Source organism: Nycticebus coucang, chromosome 9, assembly GCF_027406575.1.
Source record: "Nycticebus coucang isolate mNycCou1 chromosome 9, mNycCou1.pri, whole genome shotgun sequence".
Classification (NCBI taxonomy): Eukaryota; Metazoa; Chordata; class Mammalia; order Primates; family Lorisidae; genus Nycticebus; species Nycticebus coucang.
In genome coordinates, this window is record NC_069788.1 from 66,305,663 (window position 1) to 66,326,269 (window position 20,607).

At 41.3% G+C, this 20,607-nt stretch overlaps 1 protein-coding gene across 13 annotated transcripts in view; it reads right to left on the bottom strand.

Moving 5' to 3' along the window:
- The window catches only part of PHACTR1 (phosphatase and actin regulator 1), a 544,631-nt gene that overhangs the window by 96,641 nt on the left and 427,383 nt on the right, over positions 1–20,607 (bottom strand). For all 13 annotated transcript variants that reach the window (XM_053602161.1, XM_053602162.1, XM_053602167.1 and 10 more), the window contains one exon: positions 17,967–18,047. In XM_053602161.1, the coding sequence (XP_053458136.1) occupies positions 17,967–18,047 (81 nt within the window). The remainder of the gene's footprint in view (positions 1–17,966; positions 18,048–20,607) is intronic.

The following is a 20,607-nucleotide window of genomic DNA, read 5'->3' on the forward strand; positions in this document are numbered from 1 at the left end:
AATACTTCAACGACATTCACATGTTGAAGAAATTTGCCACAACTAAACCATCTCTCCAGGACATTCTTAGACCTATCCTCCATAAAGACCAGCGTAATTCTCCACCACAAAAGTAAACCCACCCAAACAATTTTTGATCAAATTCCAACTTCCACAGTCACAAAAGGATTAAAAATGTCCATCTGTCTCTCGAAAGGCTTATCAATACTCTCAATTAATGTGATTGGTTTAAATTGTCCTCTAAAGAGGCATAGGTTGGCGGACTGGATACAAAAACTCAAGCCAGATATCTGCTGCATCCAAGAATCACATCTTACATTAAAAGACAGATATAGACTCAAGGTGAAAGGATGGTCATCTATATTCCAGGCAAATGGAAAGCAGAAAAAAACAGGCGTTGCAATCCTGTTCACAGACGCAATAGGCTTTAAACCAACCAAAATAATTAAGGATAAGGATGGACACTTCATATTTGTTAAAGGTAATACTCAATATGATGAGATCTCAATTATTAATATTTACACACCCAACCACAACGCACCTCAATTTATAAGAGAAACACTAACAGACATGAGCAACTTGATTTCCTCCACTTCCATAGTAGTTGGAGATTTTAACACCCCTTCAGCAGTCCTGGATAGATCTTCCAAAAAGAAGCTAAGCAAAGAAATTTTAGATTTAAACTCAACCATTCAACATCTGGACTTAACAGACATCTACAGAACATTTCATCCCAAAAAAACTGAATAGACATTCTTCTCATCAGCCCACAGAACATACTCCAAAACCAACCACATCCTAGGCCACAAATCTAACCTCAGCAAATTTAAAACAATAGAAATTATTCCTTGCATCTTCTCAGACCATCATGGAATAAAAGTTGAACTACATAACAACAGGAACCTGCATACCCATACAAAAACATGGAAGCTAAACAACCTTATGCTGAAGGATACATGGGTTACAGACGAGATTAGGAAGGAAATCACCATATTTTTGGAACAAAACAACAATCAAGACATGAATTACCAGAACCTCTGGGATACTGCAAAGGCAGTCCTAAGAGGGAAATTTATAGCACTGCAAGCCTTCCTCAAGAAAACGGAAAGAGAGGAAATCAATAACTTACTGGAACATCTCAAGCAACTGGAGAAAGAACAACACTTCAACCCCAAACGCAGCAGAAGAAAAGAAATAACCAAAATCAGAGCAGAATTAAATGAAATTGAAAACAAAAGAATCATACAACAGATCAATAAATGCAAAAGCTGGTTTTTTGAAAAGATCAATAAAACAGATAAAACTTTGGCCAACCTAACCAGGAAAAAAAGAGTAAAATCTCTAATTTCATCAATCAGAAATGGTAACGATGAAATAACAACAGACCCCTTAGAAATTCAAAAAATCCTTAACGAATACTACAAGAAACTCTACTCTCAAAAATATGAAAATCTGAAAGAAATCGACCAATACCTGGAAGCACCTACCAAGACTTAGCCAGAATGAAGTGGAAATGTTGAACAGGCCTATATCAAGTTCTGAAATAGCATGAACTATACAAATCTCCCTAAAAAGAAAAGCCCAGGACCAGATGGCTTTACGTCAGAATTCTACCAAACATTTAAAGAAGAACTATTACCTATATTACTAAACCTCTTCCAAAATATAGAAAAAGAAGGAATATTACCCAGCACATTCTACGAAGCAAACATCACCTTGATCCCCAAACCAGGGAAAGACCCAACAAGAAAAGAAAATTATAGACCAATATAACTAATGAATATAGATGCTAAAATATTCAATAAGATCCTAACAAACAGAATCCAACAACACATCAAAAAAATTATACACCATGACCAAGTGGGATTTATCCCAGGGTCTCAAGGCTGGTTCAATATACGTAAATCTATAAATGTAATTCAACACATAAACAAACTTAAAAATAAAGACCATATGATTCTTTCAATTGATGCAGAAAAAGCTTTTGATAATATCCAGCATCCCTTCATGATCAGAGCACTTAAGAAAATTGGTATAGAAGGGACATTTCTTAAACTAATAGAGGCCATCTACAGCAAACCCACAGCCAATATCGTATTGAATGGAGTTAAATTGAAATCATTTCCACTTAGATCAGGAACCAGGCAAGGTTGCCCATTGTCTCCATTGCTCTTTAACATTGTCATGGAAGTTTTAGCCATTGCAATTAGGGAAGAAAAGGCGATCAAGGGTATCCACATAGGGTCAGAAGAGATCAAACTTTCACTCTTCGCAGATGATATGATCGTCCATCTGGAAAACACTAGGGATTCTATTACAAAACTTTTAGAAGTGATCAAGGAATATAGCAATGTCTCAGGCTACAAAATCAACACCCATAAATCTGTAGCCTTTATATATACCAACAATAACCAAGCCAAACAAATAGTCAAGGACTCTATTCCTTTCACAGTAGTGCCAAAGAAGATGAAATATTTGGGAGTATACCTAACAAAGGACGTGAAAGATCTCTACAAAGAGAACTATGAAACTCTAAGAAAAGAAATAGCTGAAGATGTTAACAGATGGAAAAACATACCATGCTCATGGCTGGGAAGAATCAACATTGTTAAAATGTCCATACTGCCCAAAGCAATATATAATTTTAATGCAATTCCTATTAAAGCTCCATTGTCATACTTTAAAGATCTTGAAAAAATAATACTTCGTTTTATATGGAATCAGAAAAAACCTCAAATAGCCAAAACATTATTGAGCAATAAAAACAAAGCAGGAGGAATCACGCTACCAGACCTGAGACTGTACTATAAATCCATAGTGATCAAAACAGCATGGTACTGGCACAAAAGCAGAGAAGTAGATGTCTGGAACAGAATAGAGAACCAAGAGATGGATCCAGCTACTTACCATTATTTGATCTTTGACAAGCCAATTAAAAACATTCAGTGGGGAAAAGATTCCCTATTTAACAAATGGTGCTGGGTAAACTGGCTGGCAACCTGTAGAAGATTGAAACTGGACCCACACCTTTCACCATTAACTAAGATAGACTCTCACTGGATAAAAGATTTAAACTTAAGACATGAAACTATAAAAATACTTGAAGAAAGTGCAGGGAAAACTCTTGAAGGAATCGGCCTGGGTGAATATTTTATGAGGAGGACTCCCCAGGCAACTGAAGCAGTATCAAAAATACACTACTGGGACCTGATCAAACTAAAAAGCTTCTGCACAGCCAAGAACATAGTGAGTAAAGCAAGCAGACATCCCTCAGAACGGGAGAAAATATTTGCAGGTTATACCTCCAATAAAGGTCTAATAACCAGAATCCACAGAGAACTCAAATTTATTAGCAAGAAAAGAACACATGACCCCATTTCAGGGTGGGCAAGGAACTTATAGAGATAATTCTCTAAAGAAGACCGACGCAAAATGTACAAACACATGAAAAAAAGCTCATCATCCTTAATCATCAGAGAAATGCAAATCAAAACTACTCTGAGATATCACCTAACCCCAGTAAGAGTAGCCCACATAACAAAATTCCAAAACCAGAAATGTTGGCGTGGATGTGGAGGAAAGGGCAGACTTCTACACTGCTGGTGGGAATGCCCACTAATACGTTCCTTCTGGAAGGATGTTTGGAGAATACTTAGAGACCTAAAAATAGACCTGCCATTCGATCCTATAATTCCTTTACTAGGTTTATACCCAGAAGACCAAAAGTCACAATATAACAAAGACATCTGTACCAGAATGTTTACTGCAGCCCAATTCATAATAGCTAAGTCATGGAAGAAGCCCAAGTGCCCATCGACCCATGAATGGACCAGCAAATTGTGGTACATGTATACCATGGAATATTATGCAGCCTTAAAGAAAGATGGAGACTTTACCTCTTTCATGTTTACATGGATGGAGCTGGAACATATTCTTCTTAGCAAAGTATCTCAGGAATGGAAGAAAAATTATCCAATGTACTCAGCCCTACTATGAATCTAAACTATAACTTTCACATGAAGACTATAACCCAACTATGGCACAAGATGATGGGGAAAGGGCCAAGGAAGGGGAAGGGAGGGGGGAGGTTTTGGTGGAGGGAGGGTAAAGGGTGGGGCCACATCTATGGTGCATCTTAGAATGGGTACAGGCGTTGCACTAATGTACACAGCTATGATTTAACAATAAAAAAAAAATTTAATTCCCTAAGGATGGCAAGAAGAATACAGCAATCCTTTATAAGTAAGGCACGTAGCTGTCATAGTCAAACCTCGACTTCTGTTAACTCTTAGTCCTGGTAGCAGAGAATAATAAGCAACATCAGAAATCATGGTTACATTTATACTTCTGTTATAAAAAACACATTATTACATAAGTGAAATGTCATATGACAATTCTAGATTGAAAACATGAGGAAGCCTTAGCTACACTGAATCATTGTTGGTAAAGCAAACGGGTGGAATTTACACATGCATGCGTATAAAAATTCAAACACATTTTAATTCGCTGATGATCACCAATGGCTATAATTAAAGTGAAATAAAAAAAGTCAAGCCACTCTGTGCTGAAGCAAATAATTATCCTTGTGAAGACACGGAAGAGGAGCTTAATGCAAGCTTTTGCTAATTGTGCTTTTCCTCTGAGATGAGAGCTGCTGTTCAGCTTGCTTTGCTCCCATTTTAGCTTCCCAGATGTATCCTTTGACCAAAAAGTGCATCTCAAACTCTGCATTGAAGGTTCTTCCCAGCAAAGCATCACTCAGGCTGTAGTGGTCCTAATATTAGTGAGCCCCCCCACTTTAATGTATTAGTATATATTTTCTACCAGAATAGCAAAAAATTCACTCATTAAAGGGACATTACCATTGTTTTGTAACTCACAGAGCTTTGAACAAATTTCTGTTAATCCCAATAATCTTTTAAATCATTGCAATTGAAGCTGCTATCTGCTCCCATAGTCAGTCATATGACACACTGAGCAACAGTTAACTAAGAAATAATTTAGCTAAGGATTTCATTGATGGATTAAAAGCTTTAAGCCTAAGAAGTTGGATATAGCTTCCTGGGATTTGCCAACTTCCATTGGAGATATTTTCTTTAATTTGTCTGATTTTAGGGAGTTGATGAGACCACCATGGGACTATACTTACACTAATAATTTTACAGAATTTTAAACATACAATGAGCATAAGAAGCATTACATTTCTATTAAACATTGCCTATTTAAACAGGCATGGTGGCTCAAGCCTATAATCCTAGCACTCTGGGACGCTGAGGTAGGTGGATCACTTGAGCTCAGAAGTTCAAGACCAGCCTGAGCAAAGCAAGACCCTGTCTCTATTAAAAATAGAAAACAATACTAGCCAGGCATTATGACAGGTGCCTATAGACCCAGCTACTTGGGAGGCTGAGACAAGAAGATCGCTTGAGCCCAAGAGTTTGAGGTAAGCTATGAGGATACCATGGCACTTTATCCAGGTCACTGAGTGAGACTCCGTCTCAAAAAACAAACAAATAAACAAACATTGCCTATTTACTAAGGAGTATTACTATCCTTTGATTCTCAGGCATTTAAAAAGACTTGAAAGTCTTATTTAAAACAAACAAAAGACTGCCATAGCTCTTTGGGACATTTTCTTTTCTAGTAATAAAAAGTCATTTGGGGGGGGGGTCTGTATGCGTGTGTGCATGTTTTATGTGTGTGTGTTTAAAAGTGTCTGTGCACCACCAGGATTTATGGCCGACACTGCAGGACCAGGGAATCTATCTGTTCAGAACCCACAAATCAGAGAATCTTCCCTTTTATCTTGTGTCTCTGTCTGCAGCCAAATGTCTTTGCATTATTCTGAGCAGCAGATATGCAAGAATGATTTTGCAAGAGCCCCGAGGTTCTTTACTTTCCAATGCAGGCATCTTTGTGACTCTCAGAATGCTTTTGAATCAACTACCTTGAAAATCTGCAAAATGTATTTCATCCTCAGAATTTAACTGATTCTATGATACTCTGATTGGATGATTTCATACACGGAATGGAATGGTATGTGTTTTTGTGCTTGAAGAATCACCTTGCTTTTTTTTTTTTTTTATTGTTGCTGTTGTTCTGGATTTAATATAATTTTAATAGACTTTTGTTTCTCGTTTAGAGGTCTATACCTAAAATACTAAACAGGCCAACTGCAATGACTTTCTATCACCAAAGTGGCAAAGATATTGACCTTGAATAGCTTGTTTCAGTTGCACTTCCCTGCAGTTACTTTCTGCTGAATTTATTAGCATTTACTCCTTTGACTGCACCTGATAGCCAAGAAAGCACTGCTGGTGTGGAATCCGGGCTGCTTCCTGGACCTCGAGCCTACTGGTGACCTGACACTTCATCACATCAAATTGTACCTGTCCTCAGATGTGTTTCTTTAGTCTGTGCTAGGTATGGTTATGTCTCTCCTCACGCCAAATGCATTGGCTCTTACATTATCTATCCTGATGAACTATGATGGTTCTGACCACTATTTCCAGATAATGACTCGAGCTTCAAGATTTGCAGGTGAAAGAGGATTTACCATCTTGCTATCCCTGTGCATTTTGATATCAGAAATGTAATGAGGATAGGGGCCTTAATATAAAATGGACAGAATGTCAGTTTCTCTTCAGTGCAAGAGGATAGTCTGAATCTCACAGAATTACTTAACATTGTGCCAGGGCCTTTCATTGTTAATAGGGTAGCCCCGCTCAGGCTGAAATCCAAGATTTTAAAAAAGCCTTAATGTATAGAGCTGGGGAGAGAAGAGATAGGGGCTGGCCATTTCAACCGTTAAGCAGCTCTGCTTCTCTAGCTGGGCTGCCCAGGAAGACACCCACTAGCTAGCTACATGAGGTGTTATTCAAATTCACTAAAATTAAATAAAATTTACACTGCAGTTCTGCAGTGAGACTAAACACCTTTTACGTGCTCCACAACCATACATTGCTAGTGTACTGGGCAGCATGCCCAAAGTTCTACTGGGCAGCACTGCTCAGGGTAGTCCTAAAAATCACAACAGTAGGCCTAATATACATGCAAAATACACATCCATTTCTGGAACTGAGAGGTTAAAAGGATGCTGCTAAACTGATTTCCATCACAATGAGCAGTCAGCTCAGTGGGCTGCATTCGCTTTAGGGCTATGGTCCCCAGTCCTCAGGACACAGAGTGGCACTGGCCACAGCGGGAGGTAAGCTGAAGCTAAGTGGAGTTTCATCTATATTTACAGACACTTCCCACTGCTTACAGCCCACCTGGGCTCCGCCTCCTGTCACATCCTCCGTGGCTTTAGATTCTCAATGGAGCGTGAACCCTACTGTAAGCTGCAGCAGGGAGAGAGCTGGGTTTCACGTTTCTTATGAGAATCTAATGCCTGGTGATCTGAGGTAGAGCTGAGGTGGGGGGCCTAGTGCTGGGACCGTCTAGTTGCGGAAAACAAAGTCAGAGCTCCCCCGGATTCTGCATTATGATGAGTTGTGTAATTACTTCATTAGATATTACAATGTAATAATAATAGAAATAAAGTGCACAATACATGTAATGTGCTTGAATCATCCTGAAACTATCTTCCCCCTCCCTGCCAACTGGGTCTGTGGAAAAATTGTCTTCCATGAAACTGGTCCCTGGTGTCAAAATGGTTGGGGACTGCTGGTTTAGAGAAATTGTATGAGTGGGAAGCCTGGAGTCTTGGGACAGGGGATAAGCTTGGGAGCCCATGTGGTCGGTAGGAGCCCTGAGAGCAGCAACACAGCACTACAGAGGTGGATGGAGCCTTTGGAGAAGCCTGGGGGACTTACGGTGGAATCTCAGCTCGGCCTAGGTGAAATCAGGGGGATAAAGAGTATGTGGGAAAAGCCTGAGAGGAAATCAGAAGAGCAGCACAGGGCAGGTAGCTGGTGGAGACCAGCGCTACCGTCCACTGAACACTGAGCCTAGATAGCAATGGCCTGGGACCCCAAATTGGATTATGTCCTTTGCTCCTCCAACAACTCTATGAGAGGACGGCAAGAACGAGAATGGAGTTGAAGAGTTCATCATTTCATGGGTATTCCCAGAGACTCAAGGAGGACTGCCTGGTTGGTGAAGGACTACCTTCAATCCAGCAGGCTGGAACCAGGATAGTGACAGAGGATTAAAGGAAGGTGTGGCCTTGCTCACTGGAGCAGTCTGGACTCCTGGGGTAATGTTCAATCAGAACACAGAGTTCAGAGAGATGAAAAGATGTTCTGTGCTTTTTGCTGATAGAAAATGAGAGCACCAGGACCTTAACCTCAGGCTTGGGACTCCCCTGAGGACTGCTGTCTTACAGATATTTATGGGGGTGGGGAAGGCCGCATTCCCCATTGACTTGCCTAACTTCACAGAAGTTCTAGGCAAAATGATGGATTCAGAAAAGTTTTTCTAAGCAATGGCCAGCTTTCCTTTCTCTACTTACTAGCTTCCCAAACTTTGGCTGCCTTCTGAGGTCCGTGCAGGTCAGTGAGGGTGGAGTGACAGAGCATCAGAAGGCTGGGGCATGAGGACGAGGCTGAGATGTCCACCACACTCAAGGCACCCTTTCCCACTCTGAGTTCACGGGAGGTGTCCAGATAGACAGTTAGAAAGTTTGGAAAGTATGATTCCATGGCAGTGATTCCAACATGGATTCACACCAGGCAGCAGCACTCAGGGAGCTGGCTGTCCTTGCAATACTTATGTTTATGAAAACATTTGTCAGAATCAGGAGGGAAATACCTAGTGGTTATCTCCAAAAATTATCATCAGTGAGACATGAGGATAATTCTGAAGAGGCTTTGAGGCCTCTTTGCTCTTAGAAAAAGACACCAAGAAGATATAGGCCTCTCTCATCCTTCTGGGTACTGTGGTGTGTATATGGGATAGTGGAACTACTGCAGCCATCTAAATCCTATGAGGAGTTGTAACCTGAGGACGGCGTCCCTTAGCCACATTATATAGCTAATGAATGAGCCAATTCTGAAGCTGCCCTACCACTCGACTTTATTATGCGAGATTCATTCCTTCATTCATACAATAAATATTATGTGAGTGTTAACAAACTCTCTAAGCATTGCTAAAGGGATTTGGGATACTTTAGAGGAGAAACACACAAAGGTTGTTGGTCTTGTGGATTTTCTAAATTTGCTTATTGCTTCAGGCTTTTCAGTTAAGGTTTTTATTATCTGCAATCAGAGCATCCTTTCTTACACCCTGCTGACTGCACACTGGCTTCATAAGTAGCTGAAGAACCCATAAGTAAAAAGCATAGAAATAACAAAAAGGATACTTCTTTCATTCATTATCTCTTTCTCGTTCCTTATCTTACTTGGTGTGTCCACATCTGACACTGTGGACCTAACCTTGGCTTCTGTAATACAATGAAAGGCATGTCTAGTTTACTTCCTATTATTTCTTTAACTGCTTCTCAGTTTGGGGGGTTCTTCTTATTCCAACATCACTTTTTAAATTCTCTGTACTGTAAGTGTTGGGGTTCCTTAGGGTTTTCTACCAGGGCCACTTATTTTCATACACCATATTCAGAGATATATCATCCATCTATAAAACTTCACAGCGAGGTATCCACTGGGAATTTCAAACTATCTCCAGCCCTGATCCGTCTCTGCTTCATGTCTACATATTTAGTATTCTACTTCAGACATTTAGCTATCTCAAACTGAGTGGGGCCAAATCATCACAATCTTTTGTGCCCTAACCTCACTGCTCCAGCATTCCCAGCTCAGCGAGTGGCCCTGTGCTGACCCTGTTGCCCAAGCCGGAATCCTAAGTATCAGCCTTACCTACTTCCTTTTCTTCACTGCCCCCAAATCGGTCACAGGGCCCTCTTGCCCTCACCTCCTATAACCCTCCAATCTGTCCTGTCCTTCTCTCCACACCTACTCCCCTTATTCCCACTAACCACCATCACATCATCTGAATCTGGCAGCGGCTGGCTGGCTCATCTCTCTGACTCATGTCTCGGACTCCCCTGCAGGCAGAGTGACAGGGCTTCAGATCCTATCATGTAGGAAGCTCTCCCAGAGCTCTACGCTGCTCATGAACAGGGAAGACAGTTTTCCAGCCTGCACGATAAGCCCTGACTCCCTTTACCTTACAAACATGTTGGACACTCACTCTTTGCCTTGAGTTTATTCTTGACTTGGTACTTCTGACTGGTGCTATGCCTTTTGATTGTAACATCTCCCCCACTTACACCCTGCTGTATGCAGTCAGCAGGGTGTCAGCTGCCAACCATTCCACCTTCTTTAGGATAATTCTTATACATCCTGCAAGTTTTTTTTCAGACACCACTCCTTCCATGCTACCATCCCTAAGTCCCCAAGTGGGGGTGATTGATGCTTCCATGTGCCACCAGGAAATCCTATACTTTCTCCATCATCATTACCAGGCTGCCTAAACCCATCAGTAGAACTGTAAGTTCTATTAGCCAGGGGTACCTGGCTGTTTTTCTTAGTAATCTTGATGGCCAGAGTGATGCCTGTAACACTGCACAAATATGCAATGAATGAACAAATTTACTGGGAATGGTTACTCATTACAATAATATTAATAATAATTATTATTATTTAATTAAATCTTTTGGTTTGGGATAATGGTTTTCTGAAAGAACAGTTTAAGAGAATTTTTATCACAATTTCTCTTTATTGTTTCCATCTGTCTCAATTTGACACCTTTATATTTTTCAAAGTAGATTTTGTTCAAAAAACAAGTCTAGGTAAATCCATTCTATTAAGTACTTAGGTGCCACACAAATGATTATATGGTGCTGATGCTGAAAGCAAACACCCTTTTCACAAAGATACTCCAAGTCACACCTTGCAGAAGATGTCATTTCTATGTGAGACATCAGAAACAGCTGAAAATGTGACTAGCAACAGTGCCTGGTAACGGTTGTGAAAGGCATTTCCTGTAAACTTCAAAATTTTAAGAGGCTATGCACCTGGAATACCAGATAAACTAAGGGATTAAAGCAGGCTCGTGGGTGTATGTGAAACTTGGTAAACGGTCTGTGAAGCTAGTGAATGATGCCCCATGAATATATCAATGTACACAGCTATGATTTAATAAAAATAAATAAATAAATAAATAAAGCAGGCTTGAGCCTACATTTGTCTCCTCTAATGTAGAAGAGAGTTTTTATTTTTAAAAGATGATGACCTTTTAATTTAAATATCAGGCTTTTTCCTCTTCAATGCCAGAGAAGGAAAAATGCAACGTCTGTGTGAAGAGCTGTCCATTGCAGAAAGCTTCTGTTTGTGTTTATAATTAAAAATAACAATCTTCACAAGGTTGCACTAACCTGATTAAAGAAAAAAAAACACACTTCAATGGACTTTAGTGTTTGCTATGAAATGTTATCTTTAATTCCCAGCACACAATGAAAAAGTGAAGCTGCTCTCGACAACCCCATCAAGACACATGCCCTCCTGATCTCTTTTCCCTCCGCCCCTGGGATTATCTCCTTCCCCGGGTCTGGGTAGGGCTGCAGTGATGAGCCGCATAGACCCAGCTGTATCACTGCAGGCTGACACGTTTGGTATGAAATTGCCTAACGTGCTGGGATGCTGTCATTTCATCTGATGGTGGAGAGCGGGTCTCCCTCCCCACCCACCCCTACACACAAGGGACACATTCATGTAAATGAAATAAATCCATACGATACGGAGCAAGTGACACTGTGAGAGAATTGAGGTTTCACAGAGGAGTTCAGAGGGTGAAAATAACAGCATAACCACCGTTATCCCCAGTAGTCTATAAATACAGCAGTGTGGTTATTTGTAGAGATTATCTAATACCCCCTAATATTAACAGTAATATTTATTAAGATCCTCCAACAACCAGTGTGCAAAGCTTTTCTGTTTTCCTATAAACTTCCAACGAAGGACACATGGTCTTAGCACAGGTTTTAAGAGTTCACCCTCAGGCGGCACCTGTGGCTCAATGGAGTAGGGCGCTGGCCCCATATGCTGGAGGTGGCAGGTTCAAACCCAGCCCCAGTCAAAAACTGCAAAAAAAAAAAAAAAAAAGAGTTCACCCTCACACTCACTGCACTAGGACTAGGTGAAGCCAATCCCCCTTTTTGAGCTTTAGTTGCATCTCTATATTGGAACAATAACAGCCAGGCCAGTTGACTTTCTTGAGAAATATCATCACTATTTTACTAATGGTCAAATAGTATACAGTTGACCCTTGAACAACAAAACTTTAAACTGCATGGGTCATCTTACATATATATATATTTTTACAACCAAACACAGATCTAAAATATAGTATTCTTTGGATGCAAAACCCACACCCAGAGGGCTGACTTTTCCTATACTGAGTGACAGCTATACTACCTTTGATATATGTTTCCCCATAACACTTAACGACACTATCTGAGAGTAGGGTATCTGGCATCCATCTACATAAAAAATACACATAATGTAATACTATCTATTTAGGTCACTGGCAAAAAGTGTTGTGGATGATAAAACTGAATAAATAAGGGGAACCACTGTTCCTAGCGTTCTGGATGGTGCCAGCGCAGGTGAATAAGCCAAGTGACGTGAACATGCAGAAATAACTTCATGCTCGAATTTGTTTTTTCAATGAGCATTTGCAGGATGCCCACCTAGTCCCTGGCACTGTTGTTGACACCTGGGCTACCTCACTGAACAAACCAGACAAAGACTCTGCCCTGCTTGGCAGAGCTGACTGTCACTGAGGAGAGACAGGCGAGAAAAAACAAATGCAATGAACTTACACAGTAATTTATAAAGCACATTCGAAGGTGATAAGAGATAGAAAGGAAAGAAGAAGAAAGGAAACATGCAGGGAGGATAAAGGGCCTAGAAACTTAGAGAAGGAGGTGGCAGTTTTAAACTTGGTGGTCCTAGAGACGCCCTGACAAAGCAACACCTGAGCCAAGACTGGAAAAAAAGAGCTCATCACGTGGCTACCTGGGGGACGAGGTTTTCTAGAAGACAGTTGTGGAGTGGTATGAGGGAGAGGGAATTCCTAGGGGGTATGTAGGGAGTTAAAGCACTCATTAGGGGCTGGAGAGAAGATCATGTCTGAACTTGGAACTCCCTGAGTGAAACGGGGAGCCTCCACAGCCTCTGGGCAGGGCGTCCTGCTCTGATTTACAGAGAAGTGAGGCAGAGGCAAATGCAATACACATTTAAAAGAAACATACGGGTCGACTTAACCAACTTAGGGGCTTGTGTATTAAGTTTCGAGTGGCTTAAAGTAGCAGTAGGACCAAGTTTTAGAATTTGGGTGCCCAGGCCCCAGTTTCAGCCACTTCATAAGGGTCTCCGTGAAAATATCACCTCCCCTGAGAGGTCCTCCAGGATTGTGTTTATTGAAAATCAGACTCGCTTCCCCTTTACTTCCTTACCCTGCTAATTGGTTTTTCTCTGATGTGCCCATCACTTCTTGAAAATAATATAGCATTACTTCCTATTTGCTTGAGAAGAATGTGAACTCTAAGAGGGTGACATTTTGCCCTTTTGGTCATCACTGTAGTTCAACACCTATGTAAGTACCTGGCAAAGAGGGAGAGCCCTTGGTACCAGTTTATTGAATGAATAAATCTTCTCATATTCCAGAAGAATAGGAGAATTTTGTTTAGTTTGTTCAAATTAAGGTCTAATTTAAGCAAAAATGTAACAAGATCGAGGAATAAATAAAAGTAAGCTATCGGTCAAATTATAGATGATTTTCCACCTTAGTAAGTTTAACATGTTTACTATTTAGAGTGTTCATGGTTCATCTGAATGCTTACATTGTGTTCTTCTTAAAACTATTATAGTTGTATGGTAGAAAATTTGGAAAGTGGGAGAAAAAGAACTTCCAATTATATCTGCCTACTATCACTGCAACTAACATAATTAAAAATTTCCTCTTTGCCTATGTAGTTTTGAAAGTATGCTGCATTCTTACTCGGTCTCGATATATCTAGAGATCAAATGTTTACCTCTGATTTAAAACTTTATATAAAGTTCCTCTGGACTCTAATTATGTGATTCTCTATGTGATTCTATCTAGAAGCTAATAAAAAATATACAAGCTACTGAATGTGCTCTTCACTTGTAATACATTTTGTTAAATGAGGCATTCCTATGCTAGTTCTTATACACATTTGGGGTCATTTTTCTTAGACCCAAACTCTCATTTTACCTGACTAGAATTCACTGGCCAGTTTGAAATTTTAACCTAAGAAAAATATAAATAATTTTGAGAATTGTCAGAGTAATAAAACCTCATTAATTCTGGGCACACTCTGCTCGAACAGTTATGAATCTCAAATTCCTATAGTTTATTTTTATACTTTCTATGAACAAATGGGGCATTATTAGGCAAAATCAATAATGTAAAGAAGAATAGGAGAGAAAAATCTTACCTACCAAAGAGAACAAATTGTTTTCCACCGCATTAGCAGTATCACGCACAGACAGTGTGACCACAGCATAAACAGAAGTGTGACCTCCAGAGCTGTGGGCAGGTGGATGGGCTGACATAGTAATTACCAATCAATGCGGCAGCTGTCAGAGGCCGTACATCACTGGGGGAAATTATTTTGCTGCCGGTAACTAGCCAGAGTCATGTCTGCTAACACAAGGAGGTGGGAACGATGCAGAATTACAAGCCAGGCAATCTGGAATGATTGCTCTAAGTCTATAAAATTTATCTTTAAAATGAACAACTTAAAAAAAAAAAAGGTTAAAGTCTCTTCACTACTTTTGCTGTTTATCAGGTTGTGGCAATAACATTTTATCTGGTTGGCCCACCAGAATCTCAGAGACAGTAAGAAGAATGAAATTATAGAAAGGAGAAAAATGAATGCTGGGAAAACGATGCATTGAGAGGCTAAGAGGAAAGCGCGGTGGAGGCTAAAAAGGAAATTGAATTACACAGTGGGGGGCTGGGTTCTCAGTGGGCACTGACATCAGTGAGATCGTTCTGAAGGGGTTGGAGAACTTTGTACCTTTATCACCCTCAGACAAAAGGTGAGAGTTATGTCTACCCTTCCTAATACTCGGGCCTGTTGACAGGGTCATCTAGGGAGAGGTACATAAAGGGTTTGAAAAGCATAAAGGAAACCGAGATAAAACTGAGATTCATCACCGCATGTCAATGATTCTTGAGAATCTATAGATCCCAGCCACTGTTCTATCTTACATGTGTTATCACAGGTAATCCTCATCACAACATTATCCACATTTTAATTTTATTTTATTATTATTATTTTTCTGAGACACAGTCTCACTATGTTACCCTTGGTAGAGTGCTGTGGCGTCACAGCTCACAGCAATCTCAAACTCTTAGGCTTAAGCGATTCTCTTGCCTCAGCCTCCCAAGTAGCTGGGACTACAGGCACCTGCCACAACGTCTGGCTATTTTTTTGTTGTAGTTGTCATTGTTGTTTAGCAGGCCCTGGCTGGGTTCGAACTGGCTAGCCCCGGTGTACGTGGCCGGCACCCTAACCACTGAGCTATGGGCACCAAGCCAGTATCCACACTTTTAGATAAAGAAACAGCAGCACAGAGAAGTTAAGCAACTTGACTAAAGTTATACAGTTGGTGAGCAGAGGAACTGGGAATTGAATCCAAGTAATCTGATTCCAGGGCCCACACTCCAAACTACTGATACAATGTAATGTTACCTTGATGAGGTTAACGACTGCAGTGAGGAGGTTAACGTCCACAAAGATACACATTGCTTGTTTCTATTAGAAAATCCCACCACAAACACAAAACTATAAACCTACCATGTGCCATAGAGTTTTAATTTTAGTCCCTCTTTTCTTCGTTTCCCACCATCCAATCAGTAAACATTTTTGAGAGTCTAATCAGCATTAGACATTATCTGAGGCTTGGGGGATCTTGAAATAAGCCTCCGAGGGCCCTAGTCTCCTGTAGTTTACATGCTAATAAGGAAAGTTAGGCAACAAGCGAACAAAAAAGAGCATGAAAATAAAACGAGAGGTTGTGACAAGTGACAGGTGAGGAGCAGTCTGGTCCTTCCGCCTATGCCCATGGGTCAGCTCCGTGCCTGCCAGTAGAGAAAGAAGTGCCTGGGAACAAAGGCACATCCGTGCTCTCGGGCAGCTCCACAGGCCCTGGCCTCAGCGGGCTTCTGTGACCTTCCCTATAAAATGAATCTTTTATTCCAAAAATCTGTGACTTCTTTCATTAAGTTAAGGAGCCACTTATGTAATACTTACCTTAACCCAGGTATTAGCTGCAATGGAAATAATAATAAATGCTATGGTAAAACTGCTTTTTCTCCTTTATAAAGTATTCCTGAATTTTTACAGTGAGAGATAGAAAAGCTGCAGGAACAGAGGAGGGAGGAGAGGGACTGTTTAACCGGATCTGATCAGGCTTTCGCTGTGACGATAACATTTATTTAAGTACTTGGGTGCTTATTATAGAATATAATATCTGTAGTCAGACATTTTCCATCTCTCCTGAGGAGGGACTATGAAGAAAGGGGCTTATTACCGTGAAGCATGGAGATTTAAGGTCGAAACAAGGGAGGGTTGGAGGATTGATCAGAAGGAAAGACACCAGAGAAAAGTGACAGAATTATGGATTCTTTTCCCCTGGAAAGCTTCATCAATCAAAGAAGTTGTATTCTGCTCTGGCCTTACCAGAAGCAGACGGGTGAAGTGACTCCCCACAGGGCTGCCTTGGCCCCAGGAGGCTCTGATGATGACGGAATGTAATCTGAACAGTAAAACCTCACACCCAGTCTCCGTTATTCCTTGCCACCAAGGCAGGGCTAGAGCTATGCCACTTTCTACTTGCATGTCAGGCTAGTAATCTGTGTTTAGAGAAAAGACTTCAAAAGCACCACTGGGAAGCCCCGTGACAGGGATGGCTGAGGTGAGATGTACCGAAGGCGTAAAGGCCAACTCACTGAACAGTGGAATCTGAAAGGCGCCAGGACCCAGAAACACACCTGCCCTTTAGGGCACGAACGAGGCTTAATTCCCACAAAAACACGGTCAACTGACTGCCTGGCAGAAGGACGGGAGCACTTGGACTATCAGGATTAATCGTCAAGGTAGAGTATTATGTGATTTAATTATCTGGCCCAACAAATAACACCAGCCTTAAACAAAAGAAGGGCTGACACAGATGATTACTACTGATGACCGTAACACGATCGGAAACAACACTCCGTTATTCCACTTAAAGCCCTAACAGGGAGCGTGTGGTCCTCAGAGTGGGAGAGAGAAAAGAAAGAAAATGACAGAAGGGAGAGGAGAGAAAGCGTACTTGCAAGTTCAAAGGAAGGCAGCCAAGCTCTTAGAAAAGGAGAGAGAAGAACTGCGTAAGTTCCTACTTAGTGACAGCACTCACTGTCAAACACTTGTGGACACATTTACAGATCACCTGTATATGTGATCATGCAAATATCCTATGTGTATAGTTATATATTCTAATTTTCTCTCCTTTAATTTCTTCTGTTATGCAGAGATGTTTCCTCCCCCCACCCCTGCCTCCCTCCCAAAGAAAAGAAAACCAAAAAAAACAACCAAACCTGTTAGGGAGCTCCTACCTAGATGCTTGTGGATTTTTAACATTTGTCTTGGGAACCCTCCTGAAGGAGCCTGAGCAATTAAATCCCCTCCAGCTGTGTGTATCTCTGCACCCACAGGCCCCCAGCCAGCACCTGCGTCATTCCCAGGACTACATCATTTTTCTTAGCATCCTGTGGTCTTAATCCAGTGCTGAGAAAGAAAGAGATTTGCTTCCCTCCTTCCCTACTCTACTGATAGCTTTCGCACTGTCAGACACATTTCTCTTTTCTCTCCAGAATTGTCTGGAGTTTTAAGAGTTCAGTTTCTGATGAAGGGATGCAGAAAACTACATGCAACTCCAAGAAACACGCACAGAAGCCGCGCGGCTCTCTGACCCCCGGCGGCCAGCCCTTCTTACCCTTGTCGTAGATTTCCTTCAGGACTCCTCGCTTTATCAGCTCTTCCCGGCTTTGCCTCATTGATATTTTCCTTTCCAGGGCTACATGCAAAAGGCAAACAGAGAAGCAGATGTGAGTAGTGAACAAACCTGTTCATTAAAGAATCCTGCGTTAATACGCGCAGCCATGTCGGTGTGGGAAGCTTCTGTAAAGTATGCTTTGCTAATGTAAGTGAATGAGATGTATCAGTTAATGCCTCTTGATACTATCAAAAGTCTTTTAGTCAGATGTCATTTAATCTCCAAAATAATATGCAAATTATCTATGAGGCAGGCATTTTTATTTAATTTTATTTAGCCCTCATTTATAGTTGGGCCAACTGCGGTACAGAAAAGCTGGACGACCTGGCAGAGTCACACTGCTACTGAGTTAAAGCCTCCAGTCCTGGACCACTGCCTCTCATCTAGCCTGGACTCCACGTCATGCTAAATGTTCCTAAGCACAGTATTTCCTCACAGCTGGGACTGGGATTTCAACAATCAAGTTCATAGAGATCATGCCTCACTCAGGATTTTGTCGCTTTCCAACTATTTTGTTTTTTAACGGTATGAAAATATCTTCTGAGCACCTCTGTGGGCTGGCCTCCCAGGGTGCCAAAGTGAGACTACGTCAGAGGTGGTGGGTGACCTCCATGGGATGTCCCCAATGTCTTCCTACCTTAGGCTTCAAGCTGGAGTGGCCCAGTAAGGAAGGAACTGTTCAGTTACTGAATATGCCTGGACCGCGCCTAGCCGCTGTGCACCTGAGAGGGGCAGGCGGGGCTGGAGGAGGAAAGATGAAGCACTGGGCAGGCTGTGGACAAGTCACAGGAAGCAGAGCCCAGGAGGGGAGAGATGAGGGGCTGCTAGACCCATGGCTCAAAGGACACAGGTAAACCCCACCACAACCTTGCTATGTTGCCCAGGCTGGCCTCTAATTCTTGGCCTCATGCAATCCTCCTGTCTTGGCCTTCCAAAGTGCTGGGATTACAGGTATAAACCACCACGCATCCAGTTTAAAAATGATCCCTGAGTTGAGATTTGAAAGATGAATATATCTATCTCAGCAACGGGCAGTCAGGTAGGGGCCAAGGGAAATGTTCCAGACAGAGCAGGCTTGGCAATCAATGGCTCCTGACAGAGGAATCCTGGTGCCGTGGAAGAGGAGAAAGAAAGTTGGTGTGGCTACAGCCACCAGCACCAGTTGGAGAATGTCTGTGATGAGGCTGGAGGGGCAGGAGGCTGGGCAATGGGAAGACATGATCAGATTTGAGCATTTGAGGGATGCATGTTCACTTTAGTATACAGAGTGGATTAGAAAGAGGTCGGTTACTAGGTGATTACAGATATCTAGGCAGCAGATGATGGCAGCTAAGACTCAGATGCTGGTGGCAGAGACAAAGAATGCACCAAGACACGTGGAGGTGGCAATAGGAATGAGACCAGAAGTTAAAGGCCAGACAAGGGATACGCAGGAAAGAGAGGGGCCTGGCTTCCTGGTTTACATAACTGAACGGATGGTGCTGTCAATGACTAGGGCAGGGCGTCCAGGCTGAGAGCCAGCGTGGAGGGCAGATACCTCCAAAAGGAGGTATCAAGTGTGTGCTAGGAGATGTAGCTGGATGCTTCATAAAGCAGGAACGGGAAGTTAAATGGCACTGTGCTGTGCGGCACAGGCTGTGTTAGACACATTCACATACAAGTGCTTCTCAAACTTTTCCACGGAAACACTTGTTATAGCAAAGGAGGAATGCCCAGGGCTGCAAGTGTGTGCCTTGAAGTTGCTTGACCTAAGCACGCCATTTCTTTCTTTCTTTTTTTTTTTCTGAAATTTGAAATATATATATATTTTAAAGCTTTTTTTTTTTTTTAGGTTTCCACTTTTTGCCTTCATAAAATTTAAAAGGCTTAAAATTTAATAATAATAACAATGTTTAAGATAAGGACTAGAAACAAAAACCTCGTAAAGAACGAACGAAGACAAATACATTCAGAAAAGAAATCAGATGATAGCTGCATTGAAATATTAAGCAATAACAATAACAATAATGCAAAGAAAGTAACATTCACATTTTCAAATAAGAGGATGTCTATTATAGAATGCTTTGACTCTGAGGTTCAGTATAAAGTCATCAGTTAACTTCTTCTTCTTCTTTTCATTTCCTTAATGTATTGAGTTTTTCTTTAAATTTAAGGAGGATCTCACACAATGTATCTGCTCTAATTTAAATAAGAAACCCCATCTCAACTCCACCCCTGTCACCAGGGTCCAAGTTAAATTAACATTCTGGAAAGAGATTTTTATAGCATTGCCTATTCCTAGTACAGAACCCAGAGCCCACAGGGAGTGTGCAGCACAGATAATTTTGAGAAAGGTGAAAAGTTATGTTATTTAACTTAATCCTCACCACAGTGAAGTATTCACATTTCCTTTATATAGATGAGGTAGCTGAGGCCCAGCAAAATGAACTTCTCAGTATGGAGAACCCTCAAAGAACTCAAGCTACACCTCCCATCTGATCCTGTAATCCCATTACCTGGCATCTACGCGGAAGAAAAAAAATCTTTTTACCACAGGGACACTTGCATTAGACTGTTTATTGCAGCTCAATTTACAATTGCC